Below are 18,601 nucleotides of genomic sequence, written 5' to 3'. Positions count from 1 at the left end.
GGACTCTACATAGCTGTTGAGCTGCTACTACTTTAATTCTTTTACTTGTTACTGTCAGTGTGAAAGCTGCTGTGGGATCAGAAAACAGATTTGTTTTGTTTTTTCTTCATAGCGGAACCACTCTTCCGTATGCTTTGAGGCGGTCACGTCCGGACAGTTTAGCGTTGTACACAGGAAGTAAATTCAAGTCAGCCAGACAAGTGGTTGTAATTCGCTAGTGTTTCAAGTGTTTTGGTCAGCAAACAGTTTATATAATTTCGAATTGTAGTATATTGGTTATTCAACATGCTGATCAAGGTTAAGGTAAGGCCGCCGTATCTTGTGTTACGCTCCTCTCCGCCGGATCCGGCTCGTAGCTGCTCTTGTTGGGTAGCCCGCTAACATGACTTACCGGTTGGCTAATTTATTTCGGGGCCTTGCTGCAGTCATTAGTTGTGTTCGAGCCAACATGTATATCATTCTCTTCTATATTGGTTTAATAATTGCTTGTTTTTCTGCTATGAATTTGGCAGAGCTGCCAGTTAGCTGTTAGCACGCGGCTCTTTGTGAATACTTGTAGCCATTCAGTAGCTATGTTATTTGATAGCTTGCTAACAGAGCAGGTTAGCCAATTCCTTGACCGGTGTTGCAACAAAATAAGTGACCCTTGGGGATAAACTAGAACTTGTGCAAGCGCCCTGTAGATAGCACTACTAGATTCATCAGTTACTTGAGGCTGGAGCGAAAAGTCGACTAATCTAATGGTCGATAGAGGGATAAATAATGGATCAATCATTTGAGGCGATTATGGCAAACGGTCTCTGTATTGCATTATTGTTAATATTTGAGTTTGGACTGTGTGGTCGGGACATATGAATACGTCACTGTGGTTGATTTTTTTTACACTGACAATCTATCGGTATAAAAACTATTGGATTGATTAAATCCAGGATGGAAATAATCATAAATTACAATTATCTATAGCTAAATATCGTTAGAGGCATCATTTTGTGTCGTTGCTTTGCAATAAAAAGGAAATAAGTAATTATGCCACAAAATCTAATGGGTCACAGACTTTGGTGTAACTCCTGCAACCTGCTATGAAAAGAGATGGGCATTTTGTCTGTTAGCGTGGCCTTGTTTTTTTGTGAAAACTTCTCTTGCAGACTGTATGTGTCATTTCAGTATGTGATCACATTAACTTGTGTTTCAGACTCTCACTGGAAAAGAAATCGAGATTGACATTGAGCCCACAGACAAGGTGAGATGTAACTCTGATTTATAAAAAAAAACACACACTTACATGTTTACTGTTGACTCTCAAGGTGCTATCATTTTTTTCTTAATGTGTTGTTTTTGTTTAAATGAAGGTGGAGCGAATTAAAGAAAGGGTGGAAGAGAAGGAAGGGATCCCTCCACAGCAGCAGAGACTCATCTATAGTGGAAAACAGATGTGAGTTCCTCCATCTTTTCTGTAGTAGCTCTGACAACCTCTTACTTCCTTTCTTCTTACAGGTCTTCTCTAAACCATTCTCCACTCTCTCTCTCTCCCTCTCCTTTGCCCCTCAGGAACGATGAGAAGACAGCTGCAGACTACAAGATCCAGGGAGGCTCGGTGCTCCATCTCGTGTTGGCGCTAAGAGGCGGCTCGACGCTCCACAGGCCATGCTTACACCTCTCCAGCTCGTCATGAGCGGCCGTAGCGATCGGGCCAGCTGAGTGCCAACGCTTTAGGTGTCTGTCACAGTCTAACCATGTTACAGCACAGAGATCTGAAATCCCACGCTCCCGGCAGACGCAAACAAAAAGAAAAAGAATCACCCAACAACAGCAGAAAAAGAAAAAAAAAAGAAGGACGTTCAATTTCCTTTGTAGATGTTTTTTGTAAACCCACATTGGCTTTCTGAGTTTGACCAGTTGATGCAGGCACCCATGCAGTGCAGGTGACAGTTTGAGAACACTGTGGTCTTTTTGCTTGTGAATAAATGCTGAAGTTGACCTTTGCGTCGTCCTCTGACACACGCACCCACACATCGAGACAAGTCACTGCTGAGCATTCTGAAAACTGATTTTTATTAGAAAATGACATGAAACTGAAGATTTAATGACATCTGACAGAATACTCCTCCTGGTCTCCTCTTTACAGTTTAATTAAGGATCTGAAACAGTCTGGTAGTGATTATACTGAAAACCATTTAGAGCACCATTACTGACATCCAGAATCGTTTTTGAATACAGGTCTATAATTATGAGATGAGTTATCAAATTAATCTGATACATGTTTTACAGCCCACCTTTCTGTCCTTCTACAACAAAGGCTTGTATTAGAGATTTTCCCCCTTCTAAAATTGTGCTCATATACTTAATATGTAAAATATACTGTACATCTTGCAGACAGTATCATGCCCACGTCACTTCTTGTATCACTATACACAGTCTTCAGATAATAAATTGACTCGGGAGCCTTTGTAAACAACAGGCAAGGGGATATTGGTCAGGAAGTGTTTCTTGAATGGGAGGAATAAAAACATGTTTTTATAACCTACATTTAAAAACCAGTTTCTGGCCCCGAGAATTAAACAAGAAAAGAACAGTTTTTGAGGGGGTAAAAGGCACAGGGGAATGACTAAGGAGGCGGATTCTTTGAAATGTTGAGCTGTATGACGCAAAAAAAGAAACAGAAGACAAGTGACTGCAAGACATAAGGAGGTGTTTCAAATTCATGTCCGTAAGCTTCTCAATAAAGTCAAGTGTAATGGATTTGAGCATTTTGCAATTGTAGTAGTGGGTCATTAGTGAGTGTTTAGCTGCTGAGTGAAGACCGTCAAGGCAAATGTTTTAGAAAGGAAATCATATCAATGGGAGTGTCATGTGAGGACAGTTTGTTGAAGCCACATGAATAATAAATATGGAGTTAAACATCAACTACAATCAGCTTTAGCAGCTTAAAAACCTGAATGATACGAATTTTCTACAGACGTCATTGCAAAAATGAAATGAAAAGAAAAACTGAATATTTTCCATGTAATGCTCGCATATTCCAAAGCTTGCGTCATCAGTCACATTTATAATTGGAATCCAGAGGAGTGAGAAACTGAGTTAATGTACGAGGCTGTGATTTCCTGTGACAGAACAGTGTTCTTCAGCCATAAAAAACACCCACAAAATCAGGAATTCAAGAAAACAGCAGCTTGGACTGTAGTGTAGAGGGTGAGACAGCAGGAAAAGAAAACCTTCTGTCAGTGAGGGCGATGTCTGCTGACTCATCCACACACTGTCGTCACAGTCCTGTCGGACTGAATGGCCGCCGTCAGTGGCCGGCAGCACTGAGTCCAGGGAAGGCGTCAATCTGGATTGTGTCCTGAAAGGCTGATCCTTGGCTGCTGTAAGAGATCCGGACTCTCATCTTCAGGTTCACCTGGAGGAGAAGGAAGGATTTAGAATCGGCTCAGCTTCAGCTGGAGTAACATAAGATTTGGACCTGGCACACACTAGGCAATGATGAATTGTTCAAGCTGAATACAACAACACGTTTGTGGGAGTTGTGTGAAAAATGTAGAGGTAAAGTGTGAAGATTTGTTCTATTTTCAAGCTTCCCTAACCTTATAGACTTTAACTACAGCAACTTGTTTATTTACAAGAGTGTTATTTTCTCCTGTACTGACACAATCTGATATAAAAGAGATATCTCACACTCCCGACTGACTGGGCTTCAAAGCTTCTTGTCAAACCCACCTTGTTTGGGTTGTTGAGGACCACCATCTGGGTCACCTTAGCTGCGCCTCGAGCAGGAAGAGAATCCCCACTGGGGGCCTTCATGTGTAACTGGACACTCTGAGGGAAGATCAAATGGAACTTTGAAGTTTAAAGCACCAAAACACGCCTCCATTTACTGCACTGATGCTTACCACTGAGAACATGACAGGGTCTAAAGCTGACACCCAGCAACCAACACACACTGCTCAAATGCACAGAGAGAGGAGGTGTGACAAAGTATCTGTGTGTGTGATTCAGTACTGAAAATGTCAAAGAACAAAAAATAGATATTCCTTGGCAGCCACATTTCAACACCAACAGAGAAAGCTCGCTGGTGCTGTGAGTTTATCTGTGACTAGTGTGTCTTCATTACAAACCTTGGGCACTGCAGCCTGCAGGGTGAGGCTGCTGATGTCTGACTCGGTGGAGTTGGAGGCTGTGAGCGTGACTGTCAGGCCCGTGGCTGACTGTTTCTCACAACTCATTGTCAGAGTCACACCATCTTTCTCATACACCTGCACTGTGGGAGCTATTGGAAAAACAGACGTCATGAAATATTACATTAGTTTAAAGCAAATACTGAACAAAAAGACAAAAACACATCAACACTGGACAATGTCGGATTTAGTCCCCTCCAGTTTGTAGTCTATAGTTTAGAAATCCAAAGATTGATTGCTTTCTTGTTAAGTTGTAAAGTATTAATACAATTTAAGCCAACAAAACAAAACCATCTGATTCAGCTTCTTATATTGTGAATATTTTTCTTTCTGTATGACAGTAAACTGAATATCTTTGGGTTGTGGACAAAATGACACATTCTTGGACGTCATCATGAGCTTTGGTCACATTTTATAGACCAATCAATTTATCCATGAACCCTTCAAGTTATCAACGCATTAATCGAAGGTGAAAATAATTTTTAGTTGCAGCCACATTCTGGTTGTCAAGTCCCAAATCATGTCCTATTTCAGTTTAAACTAGCGTGAGTCTTAGGGTGTCAGACCTGGAGTGAGGGGGGCGGGCTCTAACCCTCCGAGCAGATCCAGGAGGTCTCCTCCAGCGGTGCTGGCTGTGTTGGCGGGCAGGCCCGGTGCTGTGCCTCCTGCTGCTGGGCTGGGCTGTAGAGTCTCCTCAGAGCCTCCCAGCAGGTCCAACAGGTCACACACCTGAGGAAAAAAGAGACACAGCAACAAAGCTGATAGTCTGAACCTGAAGAGAACACAGTGCCCTGCATATTCAAAACAGATCTATTCAAAGAACAGTGAGGCTATTTGAATCTTTATCTAGAGGCACCCATAGCTGAACAGGGACAGAACAAACCTTATCTGTAATGTGTTTTTTAAAAGAGGATAATCTGTAAAGTTTTTTTAAATCACCACAACATTGCTGATAAACCGGTTAGCTGAGCTTCATTACAATTACATTTGCATAAATCTGCATGCACAGTGGTTCAGAGATCTTAAGCAGTCATAAGACAGCTTGGAGTCTGACCTAACAGTCACAAAAACAGATGATCAGCAAAAACAATGACCAAGAGGTGACCAAAGAAAGTAAGTCAGACACAGACAGATGGGAGTGGAAAATCTAAACAAAGGTTACAGTCATATAATATGCATTTGTGTCATGTACCTGGTTAGCAGGTGGTTGGGGCAGCAGAAGCTCTCCCTGCTTGACTTTGACTGATTGGATGTCCTTGATGGGCTCCCCTGTTGACTCTCCGTTGGTTTGACCCGGGGCGGTCTTTTCTATCACAGGCATCCTCTCCAGCACTGCTGCCCTGCAGACAGAGGAAGCGTCTCAACACTTTGTGGACGGAGCAAAAGATTTGTTTCTACTATCAACTGTAAAAATCCTAAATGCTACAATGATAACTTCTGCCTTTCAGAAACATAGTATATCAAATGATTTAAAAGAAACAGGAACACTTCTTCATTATTTTGCATACCTCATGTGGTCGTATTTCTTGAACAGAGCATTATATTCAACTGCCCTCTGCTGGAGCTCCACATCTATACAGCTGCCATAGATGCTGACGATGCTCCTGATGCGACTGGCAGGGGACAGAGACGAAGAAAAAGAGCAGCAGTCAAGCGACTATTGAGAAATTACTGCATCTAATTATTAAGTATCCTAATGAGTTGTCCAACTGGATGTTAGACCCTTATAACTCTTTGTTCAGTCGTCTGTCTTAAACTTAAATGGTTACTACAAAACTTAGAGTCTATAAGGGACCATATGTGCTGTTCTAACATCTATTACATAGAGATACAGAGTGAAAATAAGAACAGAGATTTCATAGAAACATGTAGCTGCCTTGGACTTGCAAATTATTAAATAGTACTATTGTTTGTTTTATTATCCTCCATTAGCAGCATTCAGATTTCACTGTAATGTGCAACACTGTAACACAAATAGGTTGACAATGTCAGTGTGTATTGGGGATTCGGTTCCTTAATAAATGAGTTTTTCCTCAACACATGGCAAAGCTACCATTGATTCACTGATTGTGACCAACAGACATTTCTGACCATTTAAATACTTGCAGCATGTGTTTGTTCTTTTTGAGGTACACAGCAAATAAACAAATAAATGCCACTTTAACTGTACACCCAATCACTTATTGTTTCTTTTTTTTTGTTTTGCTGGGAGTGATGGAAGTGTTTCTTACTCCACATTGTCGGTGATGCGTGTGCTCAGTTTCATCGTGGCGGTGAGAGCAAAGCCTCTAGTCGCTGGGGACGACATGTGGGACTGCAGAACCGTTTCCAAGGCATCCAGGACGTCGTCCTCGCTGACCTGATCGAGAGACAAAACAGAGTCGATACAGAGTCTGAAATCTGCCGTCACAAGAAGGCCTAGAGCTGAAGGTGTAAAACCCTATAGTGCTCTAAAAATGTGATTAATCACTACTAATAATTATTTGTATTATAATGTAAACTGTGTTGGTGCTTCATGTACCTGAACAGGTTCAGTCTCCTGACACTCTCCTCTCAGCAGCAGGTCCCCATACTCTCCTATACACCAGCAAGCCACCTGCACCAGGGATTGCTGCACATACAAGTATTACACTCACACAACTGTACACACATTACACTCACAGCCAAGTATAATCATAGAGTAATACTTTACTTTTTGGCAGACTTGCTTGCCGAATAGCATGACACTTTGAAACATCGGAGCCACTTTTTCCTAAATTCAAGTGGTGGATGATGGGAAACTGCACCACACTGCAGATGAGTACATAGCTGCTCATCTGACTTGGTTCCTAAAATAAACCTGGTTGCATCAGCCAGTTTTCAAACTGAACGCCTGGCTATTCTCACTGCCGTGGAACCAGACCAGCTCACTCTGGTTCACCACTGACACAGATGTTTCTTTGAATACATTTTTTTGAACAGCTCTTGAGCTTTGCACATTACGCTGCAAAAGGATCCTAAAATGAATGTCCTGAATTTCCCTTTTCTGTCCAAAAGCTCAGTTCTAGGATGGGTTCAAAGCGAGAAAATGTGAACGTTGCTGCATGTGGAATATCAGCTTCAATTTCAGCTCGTCAAAGTGTATTTTTGCTTTGCTCTATGGAAGTAGGTATATGTGTCTCACCATAGGCTGATATGTATGCTTACCTTTATTGTATTTGTCAATATATATGATGAAATAGTTTTGTCTCAACACCTATTGCAAGGGTCTTATTGTTCTTTGTCAACATTTAAATTGCCTTGATTCCCTTTTTCTCTCTGGAGTACAACATTGGTGAGCGAGTTCAGGTGTACAGGTACAGGTTTTTTCATCTTGTTTGCAAACAGATTAGGACAAAGGTGTTCTGTAATTTGTCATTTTGTTAATGTAATTCTACTGATAAGGGATAGTTCTTTGCTTTTTTAAGTGGGGTTGTATAAGGTGTTATTCATAGTCAGTGTATTACCTACAGCAGACAGCAGTCAGAACACCTTCAGTTTTGGAGAAACAGACAGGACTTCTGGCACAGTTTAATCATATTTTTTTTTAGCTTTACCTTGCCCTCAGACAGCCATTTCTTACTGGGAACTGAAGCCGCTGTATCGTCCAATGCTCTCGTCAAGGCTACCAGACTCTTTTGACGAAAACAGTAATTTTACCACACGGAGCATGGGAGTTGCTCATCTTCAGCTGCCTCGATTTAGCTGGTTAGTTTGTGTTATTGTGTGACTTTTGAGTTTTAACACATTCGTTCAGGTCTGAACAAACAAACTAACGATCCAAATGGACAGCAATTCCTGTGTTCTTTGAGGTAAAATGAGAGACGCATAAAATGGCCCTTTGTTTCCCCTCCGATAAAGTTGTCTGACAGCAATGTAATCAGTTAAATATCTAAATACAGTGTACGTAAACTGATATTTTCTTTTCTTTTTTTTTAGGTGGGCCTGTTTTTAGTGTTAGGGATCATGCTGCTGTCTAGCAAATTATTACTTTTAATGAAAACAAAATGCCACAGATATAAAATAAAGAAATTACACACTTTTTGAGAGGTTTCCTACATTACTAAAAATATTCTCACTAAAGTGTACACTTAAACTCCTATTGACTTTTTTAGGTGGGCCTGTTTTTTAGGGTTTGGGGTTGGTGCTGCCTCCATCTTCAGCAGTACATTGCTTAGCTTCTGTGTTCGTACCCCTGTGTGCTTCTTCAAACTGCAGATACGGGGGCATGCCGACCATCATCTCTCATAGGGAATGCACTGTATAAGTACCTTTCAAATACCCACTTCAAAAAACCCAAACTTATCCTTTAAGACATATAAATAAACTAGTTTGAATCAGATATACTAAGGATTTGACTCATATTTTGCAACTTTTAATTACAAAATGTTTTTTAACAAAAGACTTTAAGCATTTATCCTATGATGAATCTAATCTCATCTTATCACATTCATTCTTCTATGATAAAGGATCAGCAAGGAACAACCCAGAGACAGATGGATAATTTGATTGTCCGGGTTCACTAAATGAGTAAGCTGACCGGCACACCACTCGGCCTAAAACACTATAGACACACATGCACAGACACGCACACACCTGAGAGATGTCAGTGAGCAGGGCCCGGTACAGCTTGTGGACAGTGTAACAGTGCAGCTCCGAGGCGTTGGTGATAAGCTGGATCAAGTTGGGCACAGTTTCATCTCTGACGTCGCCCCCTGCCTGGCAGAGTGGAGATCAGAGTCAAACACACGAACATGTTCACTCACTCACCCACACACACACACACACACACACACACACACACACACACACCAAACACCATTAGCTAGACAGCTGGCCCAAGTATTTGGGTCGCCCTACATTTTCTCCCAGACTTAATGACCTCACTTACGGGCATTTCATCAGTTTACATACATTATTAAAGGACATTTACTGATATGGATTAAGCTTTAATTCACGCCAAATCTCCACCATCACCCTTTCTATACACACTATATTTCTGGGGGAACAATGCAAAGCATTACTGTAAGCATTAGCTTCTTATGTATACACTTAACTAGATGGAGCGCACAATTAAAACAGAGAGCAAAATGGAAAGCATTAGTTTGCCTATTCAGGGCAGCATGTATGAAAGTTTGTACAAAGGTTCACACAGTCTCTCGCCCAATGTGTCCTTTAGAAGATACAAATCTAGTGTGTCAATACATACGCAGCCTTCACACATGTGGCCCCGGATATCTACACTTAGGCAGACTGCATTAATGATGGCAGAGGGAGAAACTCATGTCAGAGTCAGCAGGGTGAGTGGCTCAGTCTGTATTTACCGTGGTGAGGACATGCAGGATGGTGTCAATGTGCCAGCGCTGGGAGGGCGCATACCTGACAGAGACAGAGACACACACACACACTCAGTGGTGCTTGAGAGTGAGTCAGACACACACAAATCCATCTGCATCCTCTCGCAACTTACACACACAAAACCAAAGTGCGTCAAGTGGTAGAGAGAAATACAGTAGAAACAGTGAAGGCTATTCATCGTCACAGTGGTATCACTGAGAGTGGAGACAGACACAGAGTGAGACGTGGAGACACATATACTTTAAGCACAAAGACTTTTTTGTCACAGCCGTCATACTTAAAAACAGCTGCATCGCATTAATGCCCACTTTATCCAACTGTAGCTCGGAACGACACAGCACATTAAATGTAAATCACATGCACATGTATGTTTGTGTACCGCTTGCATGCATGCACAGATACTGTGTGCATATTTATGTCATGTGCACTTGTACATGTGTGAAGTGTATCACTCACCTCTCTGCAGCGATGAATATGCCACTGGCAGCCTGGGACCTGAGCTCAAGGGGGCAGGAGGATAAGAAGATGAGCAGCTCCTTCATCATGGAGCGGATATTGGAGGCCGACACTAGCGCCAAGGAGAGGTCCAACGCACGGCTGGGCAGCGGACCAGAGATGGTTAATGTTGGTTATTCTGTATATACGTATTATGCCTTTAAATGAAGTCTCTTCTGTAAGTATGAGTAGCTGATCAGCACAGCTGTGACCTACTGTGAAAATGATCTATGATACATCATGTCTTCTGTACAACTTAAAAGACAAACATGGTTTTTGAAATGGCAATATTTGTTTTTAACAAAACATTAAATCAAACTTGTACTTTATGTATAATTTACCGTAGTATCAAAAGCTTTAAAATTCAGTTTTCTTGGCAGTTGAGATGAAACACTTTGATATGAAGCATGGATTACATACGCACCAGTATCAACAGTGAATTACAAGAGATTGTATTGCAACATTGCACAATATTATTTGTCTTTTATGTGTTTCCTATTATTTTTTCCTACTAGTTTTAAGGTGAGTTAAATAAGTATTTCACTGCTGGAAAGACAGCCCTTGCATAAAACTGGGCTGCCTCTTCAACAGAAAGATGCAAACATTTTTGAAATGTTGGCTGTGGTATTCACTTATTGCAGTTCTTAATTTTGGCTCAGACTCTGTTTTCAAACAGGATACAATTAGGAAGGCAGTGGGTAGCAAACAATTCGATCAGCACTGACTTGTATTTGGATGTGACTTTTCCCCGCCCCTGTGTTCACAATACAGGAACAACATGGTGACCACTTCTGTTTCAAGACCTTTCGCTTTTGTGGCTACATAGCATGCAAAAATATGTCTCTGAAAACTATTTTAGGCAAGAAATAGGCAGTAGAGCAACAGAAGCTTGGTTCCATAATTGGTCAGCACTGCCTTGTTTAGACAATTTGATCAGTTAATGAGATACCCCGCACTGGAAAAGAGACAAGACAGAGCTGCAGATTTTTGTTGGCAAAAGACCGGGGGGCTCTGGGTGCAGGCGAAATGGAGAGAGGTTTATCATTGTTCATTTACATATACTACCAACACTGTGGTGATACAAAGTCAGCGAGTCAGTGTCACAGTGTGTCTGAAGGTAACTCGAGGGTACACTATGGGAAAATATCGAGATGTTCATTTTACCAGTTCCCTGAATTATACATAGCTTTACCAGCAGACATCAAACAGATGAGTGAGGAGAAACGTTCTTAGAGCAACATGTCCTGTCTTTGAGATTCATTATCTCATCTCAGTAAGTTCAAGATGAACTTGCTATATTAATCAGGTCATACTGCTAACCATTTCCGTTAATATAAGCACTTTATTTTGCTCAGTGATGAGTTTGAAGAACATAGCATCAAGCTGTGCTGTATGTGATTGTGGGATCTTGGGCTGAGTGAATTATTTTGACAGGCACTGCGATTGCGTAATGAATCACATGTTTGGTGGAATTGACAATTGTTGCCTTTCATCTGAAGAATAAAAACTGTCAGCTGGAGCGTCTCTGTAGCTCAACCATGCTTCATTTATAATGGTATGTTTTCACACATTTTAACATTACCACATTTACCATCAAAACACTTTTATATAACATTGCTTTGCTGTATCTCAAAGAGGGAACGAGTGATGCTGTATTAATCTTCCTATAGAAACATCATCAAGCATAAAATTACTACTTTTGGCTATAGAAAATGTCCCAAACATAACACAAAGAAATGAGACACTTTTAGACAGGTCTCCCACATTTAGGAACACTGACTGATCCCTACTCCAAAATGAACTGATCCTTGAATCTTTTTATACAATTCTCACACACACAAGAGGGGATGACATTGGACAAGCATGACTTTACGGTGTCAGGTTTACTGAACATCTGTGGTGTAACAGCTGTGGCTGACAGGCGGAGAAGAGTGGAGAGTTACCGCTTGACAGAAGCATCCTGGTCCTTCAGGCAGTCCACTATGGTTCCCCGGTGGCGCTGCACTGCATTATGATCTGTCCCAACAATCTTCTGAAGAGAGATCATGGCGATGTACCTGAACACGCACACAGAAGTGACAGAAATAAGGATGTCTTGTGTTAAGCCTCATGCTGCATAATGATGAAGAGCTGTAAGTGAGCTCAATTCACTAAAGTTCTGAGTGTGTGGAGAAGCAGAATATATTTAATAACTTTTTGCCATTAATATGGATTTCTAATCATCAGCTAACAGTCAAGATTAACTGACAGTGCTGAACAAACTTAACTTTATTAACATAGCAAGATAAATAATTCATCTTCCCACTTGGAATGTCTCATGAACTGATCAAGTATTTATGTGAGCACAGGAGCGATGTTATCTAGCCGAGAAGGGCTCACAGGAATAAACCAGTCCTATTACTGTCACACTGCCAGAGAGACGTTCAGGGGGCCGCCGGTAAAAACCTGACAGGCCTGCCTGGTCACACAGCCTCTATGGAGGTAAACCCAAAAAAGTAGTGACATAACAAAACCCAAAAGAACCTGTTTCTGGCCTCCACACTGCCTGATGAAAATTGACAGAGCCCAAAATGAAGAGATCAGCATTAACAGACAGACAGTGACCTTCTGGTTTGGCTCTGGAGGAACGGCTCCAGGGAAAGTGATTAGTGAGCTCAGACTGACAACAGCCCGTTGGGAGGGTTCTCTCTGGCTGCAGTGAGTTTGCTGTTGGCCTTGTGGAATGGAAATGGTACAAATGACCCGCAGAGATAAGAGAGGAAGGATGGAGGAAAAGATGGAAAGAGAAACAGGAATGTGGGGGGGGGGGGCGACGTCAGGGAAAAACCAAACAACACTAACCGAATGTTTCTGTCGTTGTTCAGGAGGAATCTTCCCAGGATGTTCACAGCCAGCACCTGTGGCAAATAAAAAGTTGCATGCATGTACATTTAATAGTGAATTAGGTCACATTATCAATTATGTAAATGTGGCTGAAGACAGCGAAGACTGCTGCAAGTTTCTCACCCTGAGTCCGCTTTCTGACTTGATGTCTAGCACAGTAAGAACGGTCTCATACAGCACAGCGTTGCCCACGGTCTTAGTGCTGTCAGTGTTGGTCGCCACCTGTATGCCAAGTCAAACACACATCATTAGTTAGTACATTAGGTGTAGAACAACATTCATATTTAATGACTGGGACATTTTTTAAATAAAAAATCTTTGTTTTTCTGCCATCAGCTGACAGAAGTAATTCAAGATTTTAATGAGCTGTTTTAACACCCCGTTTGGCAAGTCTTTCCAGTGAAACATATTCTGGCACACAGAAAGTAATGCGATCTACATGTTCCAGTTTATTTGGATTAAAACAGACTAAGTAGTCAGCATGAGCAGCAACACCAATGGTTGCTGAACAAAGAAAGGAGCGACACTGTGAGAATCGCCAGAAGAACGTGAAGGAGAACATAAAAAGAACAAGAAACAAACGTTTTCATTGGACAATTATTTATCATTTGTGTATGTGATGGTAAACCTGAGCTAGGAGGTCGTTCATAGCATCGCTGGCTGCCTCGTTGTTGTGACCGAGAATCCTCAGCAACCTCAAGATGCGTACCTGAGGCCGGAAAGTGTGAACAGATGGACTGCAAGTTATTTTGGTGCACTGAATCAGCAAAAATAGGAGGAAGGTTGAGAGGGTACATCTGTGTGAAAAAAAACTGATAAACTGAAAACTGAAAGAAAAACTAAAATTAATCATTTATTAACAGTCTCTACCTATCTAAACTAAATCTGAGCCATAAAGAAAGAAGAGTGACATCTGAGTGAGAGTGAGATTGTCAAATTCTAAATGTTTTGATTTGATTTTCATGCTCAAAAGTGCTAAAAAGTTCCTGGTTTACATTTAGATTATATCAAAATAAGATTAAATCTGTTGATCGCTGTCCAGACTGACCTGTAGGAAGGGATCACTGATTCCTGCCACATCGTGCTCTGGAGAATAACCCGAAATGACCAGACCTTTCATTATCTGAACCAGATCTGGCACTGCCTGAGATACACAACACAGACATATTACAACAGAGAGATAGAGATACAAAGTGTAGATATACAGAACTTCAAAGATCAATATGTGTGTGTGTATGTGTGTGTCTCTCTCCTGTACCTTTCTGAACTTCTCCAGTGTCTCTAGATTCCTCTCACACAGCTCAGTGATGAGCACTACAGCACCATGTAACACACCTATAAACAAAAATATTCAAAACAATGAAGAATTGTTGAAAAATTAGGCTTAGCAACAAAAAAATGAATAAGCAAACATATAAATAAGGTGGGTCACTGAGGTAGATCAACTGACCATGATTCTTCTCAGAAAGGAGGGATCGGGCTGCGGGGGCGAACATCTCCCCCAGATCATGGACCTTTCTCACAATGTGAACAGCACACAGAGCAGCCTGGAAGGACAGTTGTGAGAGTCACAAAACAATAAACAAACAACTTATTACACTATATATATATATATATATATATATATATATATATATATATATATATATATATATATATAAAACAATATATATATATATATATATACACATACATACATAGTGTAATAAGTACAATTAGTTAACAAGGAGGAGGAGGTGGAAGTCCCCACCTTCTTCTTGATGTAGGAGTTGGAGGCTCGGAGCAGCCTGTCTATCTCTGGTGCCAGATCTCTGCACATCTCAGCAGATCCCATACAGGCCAGTGTGCACAGAGCCAGAGACTGCACGTACTGGTTACTGTGAGAGAGGTCACTGGAAAAAAAAACCACACATAAATGAAAGTGTAGATATGTGTGTATTACTAAATTCAATAGAGTATATCCTCCATACTGTACACTATGACTGACTGATGTTTTTGCTCTCCATTTCATCGAATGGGATTAATTTGTAAAACGACTACTGTTAATTATGACAGTTAACTACTGTCCAACATATGATTATGACTTGTATTGGAATTTGGGTGAAAACACCTGTCTTTTATATTGTTTTACAAGTAGTCATCAAGAAATTAACAGATAAAACAGAAACATGATGGTAATGTGATTTTAATGCTCTCATTTAACATTCAGAAGGTGTTTTTAAAAAATGTATAATATGCACACACTATATACACACTGTATTTTAGATGTAAGCAGATTTAAGGGCATTCAAGTTTTAATTTGTTAACAACTGTGTTTTTCATATAAAGCATTCATGGCTTTTGTATAAAGTGATAAAAAATACAGTGGCATATTGTTACATGTGTAAACACATACAAATTAAAAGAGTATATCATCATTGGTTCTACCACAGATTTAAACACTTTTAATTGTTGCTTTATAAAACACTGTAAGAACTGCTTTTGTGTGTAATCCATAGTGATGATTACAGCTATGTTATGCTGTGATAGCTATCATTCATTAACCTGCTACTGCTGCTTTAAATAAAGGAGTTATATTTTTTTAAATAGATGTTAATAAACACTTGATACAATTTTTACATTTAATTAAATCTCTATTATAATACCATCTAAGTATTAAATGTTTGTCAAATGTGTGCTGTCCCGATTTAGCATTGCATTCACTGGTTCATGATGGACCAAGTGCTGCAGAAACAGAGATATCCTCTTCTATCATAAACACGTTCTTTATCCTTGTCAAAACCTGCTGCCTTTGTTACCCACAGTGCAACTTACAAACCAACCAAGGCACTAACTCGTCGGTGGTTATGTGTAGGGCAATTCAGCCTCGAGCTGCTAGCATTGATCAGAGAAGAGGAGCAGCCTAAAGCGGTCTGATGAATGCACTTCTTTCTACTCCAAATTTTGGAAATATTTGGGTGAGTCTGCCCAGCTCCCTCTGGATGCACAAAAGGCTTTATGCTGTTTAAAAATCATTTTTCAAACTATTTTCCTGATACACTGTATCACAGAGTTACCCTTTAATTGCATATTTCTAAACACTGGCTCTAAAATAAAGTGTTAACAAAACGTCAAATACTAATTTTGTGAATTTTGGTAACTGATTTCAAGTTCAGGTGGCTTTCCTCACTTTTTGATGGAGTTGGTGATGAGCAAGCTGGCGTCCTGCTTCTCATCCAGCAACATCATGGCTCCCAGATATCCCACACGCTTCTCGCTGTAGCGAGGGCTGGCTATCATTCGCACACACTCCATCTAGAAGGAAGAGCAATAACGGACTTACTTAACTTTGTTACTTGACTTACAGACACTACTGATGCCCCTGAGGAAATTCCTGCTCTTTGCCAGCTCTAAGTGGATGTCAGAAACATCTCAAGAGCAGCAGCCCCGGATCTGGGATGGATTTGGTGGCCCAGTTTCTTTGACGCTGGTTTGTGATGCTGCAGACTTTGCTTGAGGGAATTAAACACAATCCATGATGTTCTAATAGCAGGGGAAGTTTACACGCACATACAAATAACATCAAAGCTTATTATGTTGATCCACAATCTGACTTGTCGTTTCTCTACTTATTTTGACGTTCTTCATGCACTCCCATTTTTGCTGAGCACACAGATTCTTTAAGGAATCAATGCTTCGGACGCAGTAGTTGGACGTTGGGACTAGGCCACTATTCTGCCATGAAGTGAACCCAGATCCTTCCCCTGCCAACCCCATTAACCCAAGTGAACCCATGACAGGCATTAGCAAAATCCCCTCACCTGACCAAAGTGGGCAGGGTAGCCCAACATGTGCACGTAGAGCAGCTTGGCCAGGTTGTGCGATCGCCCCCCATTGTCAGACTGTCTGAATTGTGCCCGGATGGCTGCACACTCCCTCTGGATAACGCCCCGCTCCTCACACTGCGTCCTCGCTGACCTGATGGCCCGGATCATCTCCTGCAGGGGTACTGATGGAGACATGGCTGTGTGTGTGTGTGTGTGTGTGTGTGTGTGTGTGTGTGTGTGTGTGTGTGAGTGTGCATGTGTATCCAGGGGTGGGTGGATGTGTGTATGTTATGTTGTGTCATAGAGATGTTGAAATTTAACAGTAACGCAAAACAAACCACTGAACTGTGCACATTGTACTCTGTTTGTTTTCACTTCCTGTTTCTGAAAAGCCTCCAGGTGTGTGTGTGTGAGCATGACAAAGCTGTTACTACTCTATAATACATCTTTACAAGAGCCGTGCTACAACTTTAAAAAAGGACAACTAAATTGTGTGTATTTCAAAAACAATACAAACAACTTAAAGCAGCTTACGTTAGAAATCTGCTTTACTGTGTCTTGTGACAGACTGTTGTAGGGTTTTCCACTGCTAAAGCTGTCTTAATTTAAAGTTACTGTAGATTAAATGCACCTTTAATACATCTTGACGTTTTAGAAACTGATACAATTCAATGAACGAGTTAGGTTAACTATCAAGTTAGCGTGGCACTGCCCCAGTCGATGGTGCAGGTCAGTGAAATGAGTCAGGGGCTAGCCAACTGACCGAGCAGGGCTAACCTTGCAGATGCTGTCAAGCCTGCTCAGTGACCGACTGTCGAGCTACAGAGCTAGCTAAGTTAGCATTACAGTCCGTTTACAGGAACGGTTGAAGCTCGGAAACAACAACGTACCTCTACACCGTACCAAGAGTCTCCAGTGTTTAAAAAAGTAAACCGGTTCAGCCGAACCCCCTCCAGTACACGGCAGCAGTCAGTTGGCTGGAAACCCAAATACTGTGAAGCCATACAGCGTAAAGCCAGGCGGAAATAATCACACGACTTCCTGTGAGAGCTTTCAAAATAAAAACCCATTCATTCGCCTACTCAAAGAAAATGGTCTATATTTTAACTTAAAATCGGACAAGATTTCGGGGAATTGCTGGAGACATCATGACAAAAAACTTAACTTATTCCCAGGAAGACATCATAATATCTATTAATCAGCCCTTTGTCATCATTTCTTTTGATGATTTGTTTTCATGATTTAGCAGGAAAACACAGGTGCAAATAATACCAAGTGTAGTAAGATGTTAAATTATATTTGCATGATTAAATATCACTCAGATCTCACGTGTAGTTTTCTGTGTGAACTTGAATGCAATCGCATTTTTTTTTTAGCGCGTAATTAATGAATAAGTAGTTACATGTGACTTAGATTTAACAAATTAACATTTCTTGGTATGATACACTCAGAAAAATGTCATTACAATAAAATAAATATAGATAGCAAGGAATCGGCCTTTTATTTTGAAGACACATCCAAGTTTCCTGTCTCATTCAGGATAATCTGACATCTTGACCCATCTGGGCTCGTCACAGCCACCCATGACTTCCGCAATTTGATCGCTCATTGTGCGTGGACTCCGCCCCCTTCCGTGTCAGGTGTTGCAACAGGTGGATGAAACATTGATGAGGAGGTGCAGCAAGCAGCACAATGCCACATCAGGCTATACAGTACAATTCACCAGAGGGAGGCACATCATGAAGACAAATAGGAGGGTACCCAACGTATTAAAAACAAGTCAGTTAATAAAATACCTCAGAAAATTCAGTGGAAATGAGGTTAAAGGTCCATTTATGCTAAATATGTAATGCAAACGCATTGAACATT

The 18,601-nt window shown here is 40.9% G+C and overlaps 2 protein-coding genes across 2 annotated transcripts; one reads left to right on the top strand and one right to left on the bottom strand.

Annotated features, from left to right (window-relative positions):
* The first annotated feature begins 128 nt into the window (after window positions 1-128).
* nedd8l (NEDD8 ubiquitin like modifier, like) lies at window positions 129-1,977 on the top strand. The gene is made up of 4 exons (XM_030402992.1): window positions 129-303; window positions 1,193-1,240; window positions 1,350-1,432; window positions 1,549-1,977. Exons 1-4 carry the CDS (start codon window positions 286-288, stop codon window positions 1,670-1,672), a joined length of 273 nt encoding a protein of 90 aa, XP_030258852.1. The 5' UTR covers window positions 129-285; the 3' UTR covers window positions 1,673-1,977.
* Window positions 1,978-2,033: 56 nt separating this feature from the next.
* Window positions 2,034-17,773, bottom strand: ap1g2 (adaptor related protein complex 1 subunit gamma 2). The gene is made up of 22 exons (XM_030402990.1): window positions 17,623-17,773; window positions 16,727-16,929; window positions 16,096-16,220; window positions 14,677-14,818; window positions 14,377-14,473; window positions 14,185-14,261; window positions 13,975-14,070; window positions 13,555-13,635; window positions 13,050-13,148; window positions 12,885-12,940; window positions 11,987-12,100; window positions 10,005-10,145; window positions 9,515-9,569; window positions 8,787-8,909; window positions 6,694-6,783; window positions 6,404-6,531; window positions 5,681-5,785; window positions 5,365-5,512; window positions 4,739-4,901; window positions 4,113-4,264; window positions 3,715-3,813; window positions 2,034-3,397 (listed from the first exon to the last, which is right to left on the bottom strand). Exons 2-22 carry the CDS (start codon window positions 16,925-16,927, stop codon window positions 3,290-3,292), a joined length of 2,400 nt encoding a protein of 799 aa, XP_030258850.1. The 5' UTR covers window positions 16,928-16,929; window positions 17,623-17,773; the 3' UTR covers window positions 2,034-3,289.
* Between the last annotated feature and the right edge of the window lie 828 nt (window positions 17,774-18,601).

This window comes from Sparus aurata, chromosome 21, assembly GCF_900880675.1.
Source record: "Sparus aurata chromosome 21, fSpaAur1.1, whole genome shotgun sequence".
Lineage (NCBI taxonomy): Eukaryota > Metazoa > Chordata > Actinopteri > Spariformes > Sparidae > Sparus > Sparus aurata.
This window is presented reverse-complemented; position numbering and strand designations above follow the sequence as displayed.

Excerpts from the sequence above, each read along its gene's own strand:
- nedd8l (XM_030402992.1), top strand. Across the intron at positions 1,241-1,349 it reads ACATTGAGCCCACAGACAAG|GTGGAGCGAATTAAAGAAAG; the intron begins GTGAGATGTAAC and ends GTTTAAATGAAG. Across the intron at positions 1,433-1,548 it reads ATCTATAGTGGAAAACAGAT|GAACGATGAGAAGACAGCTG; the intron begins GTGAGTTCCTCC and ends TTTGCCCCTCAG.
- ap1g2 (XM_030402990.1), bottom strand. The coding sequence starts at position 16,927 with ATGTCTCCATCAGTACCCCTGCAGGAGATGATCCGGGCCATCAGGTCA. Across the intron at positions 13,636-13,974 it reads TCAGTGATCCCTTCCTACAG|GTACGCATCTTGAGGTTGCT; the intron begins GTCAGTCTGGAC and ends TTCCGGCCTCAG. Across the intron at positions 3,398-3,714 it reads TCCTCAACAACCCAAACAAG|GTGAACCTGAAGATGAGAGT; the intron begins GTGGGTTTGACA and ends CTTCTCCTCCAG.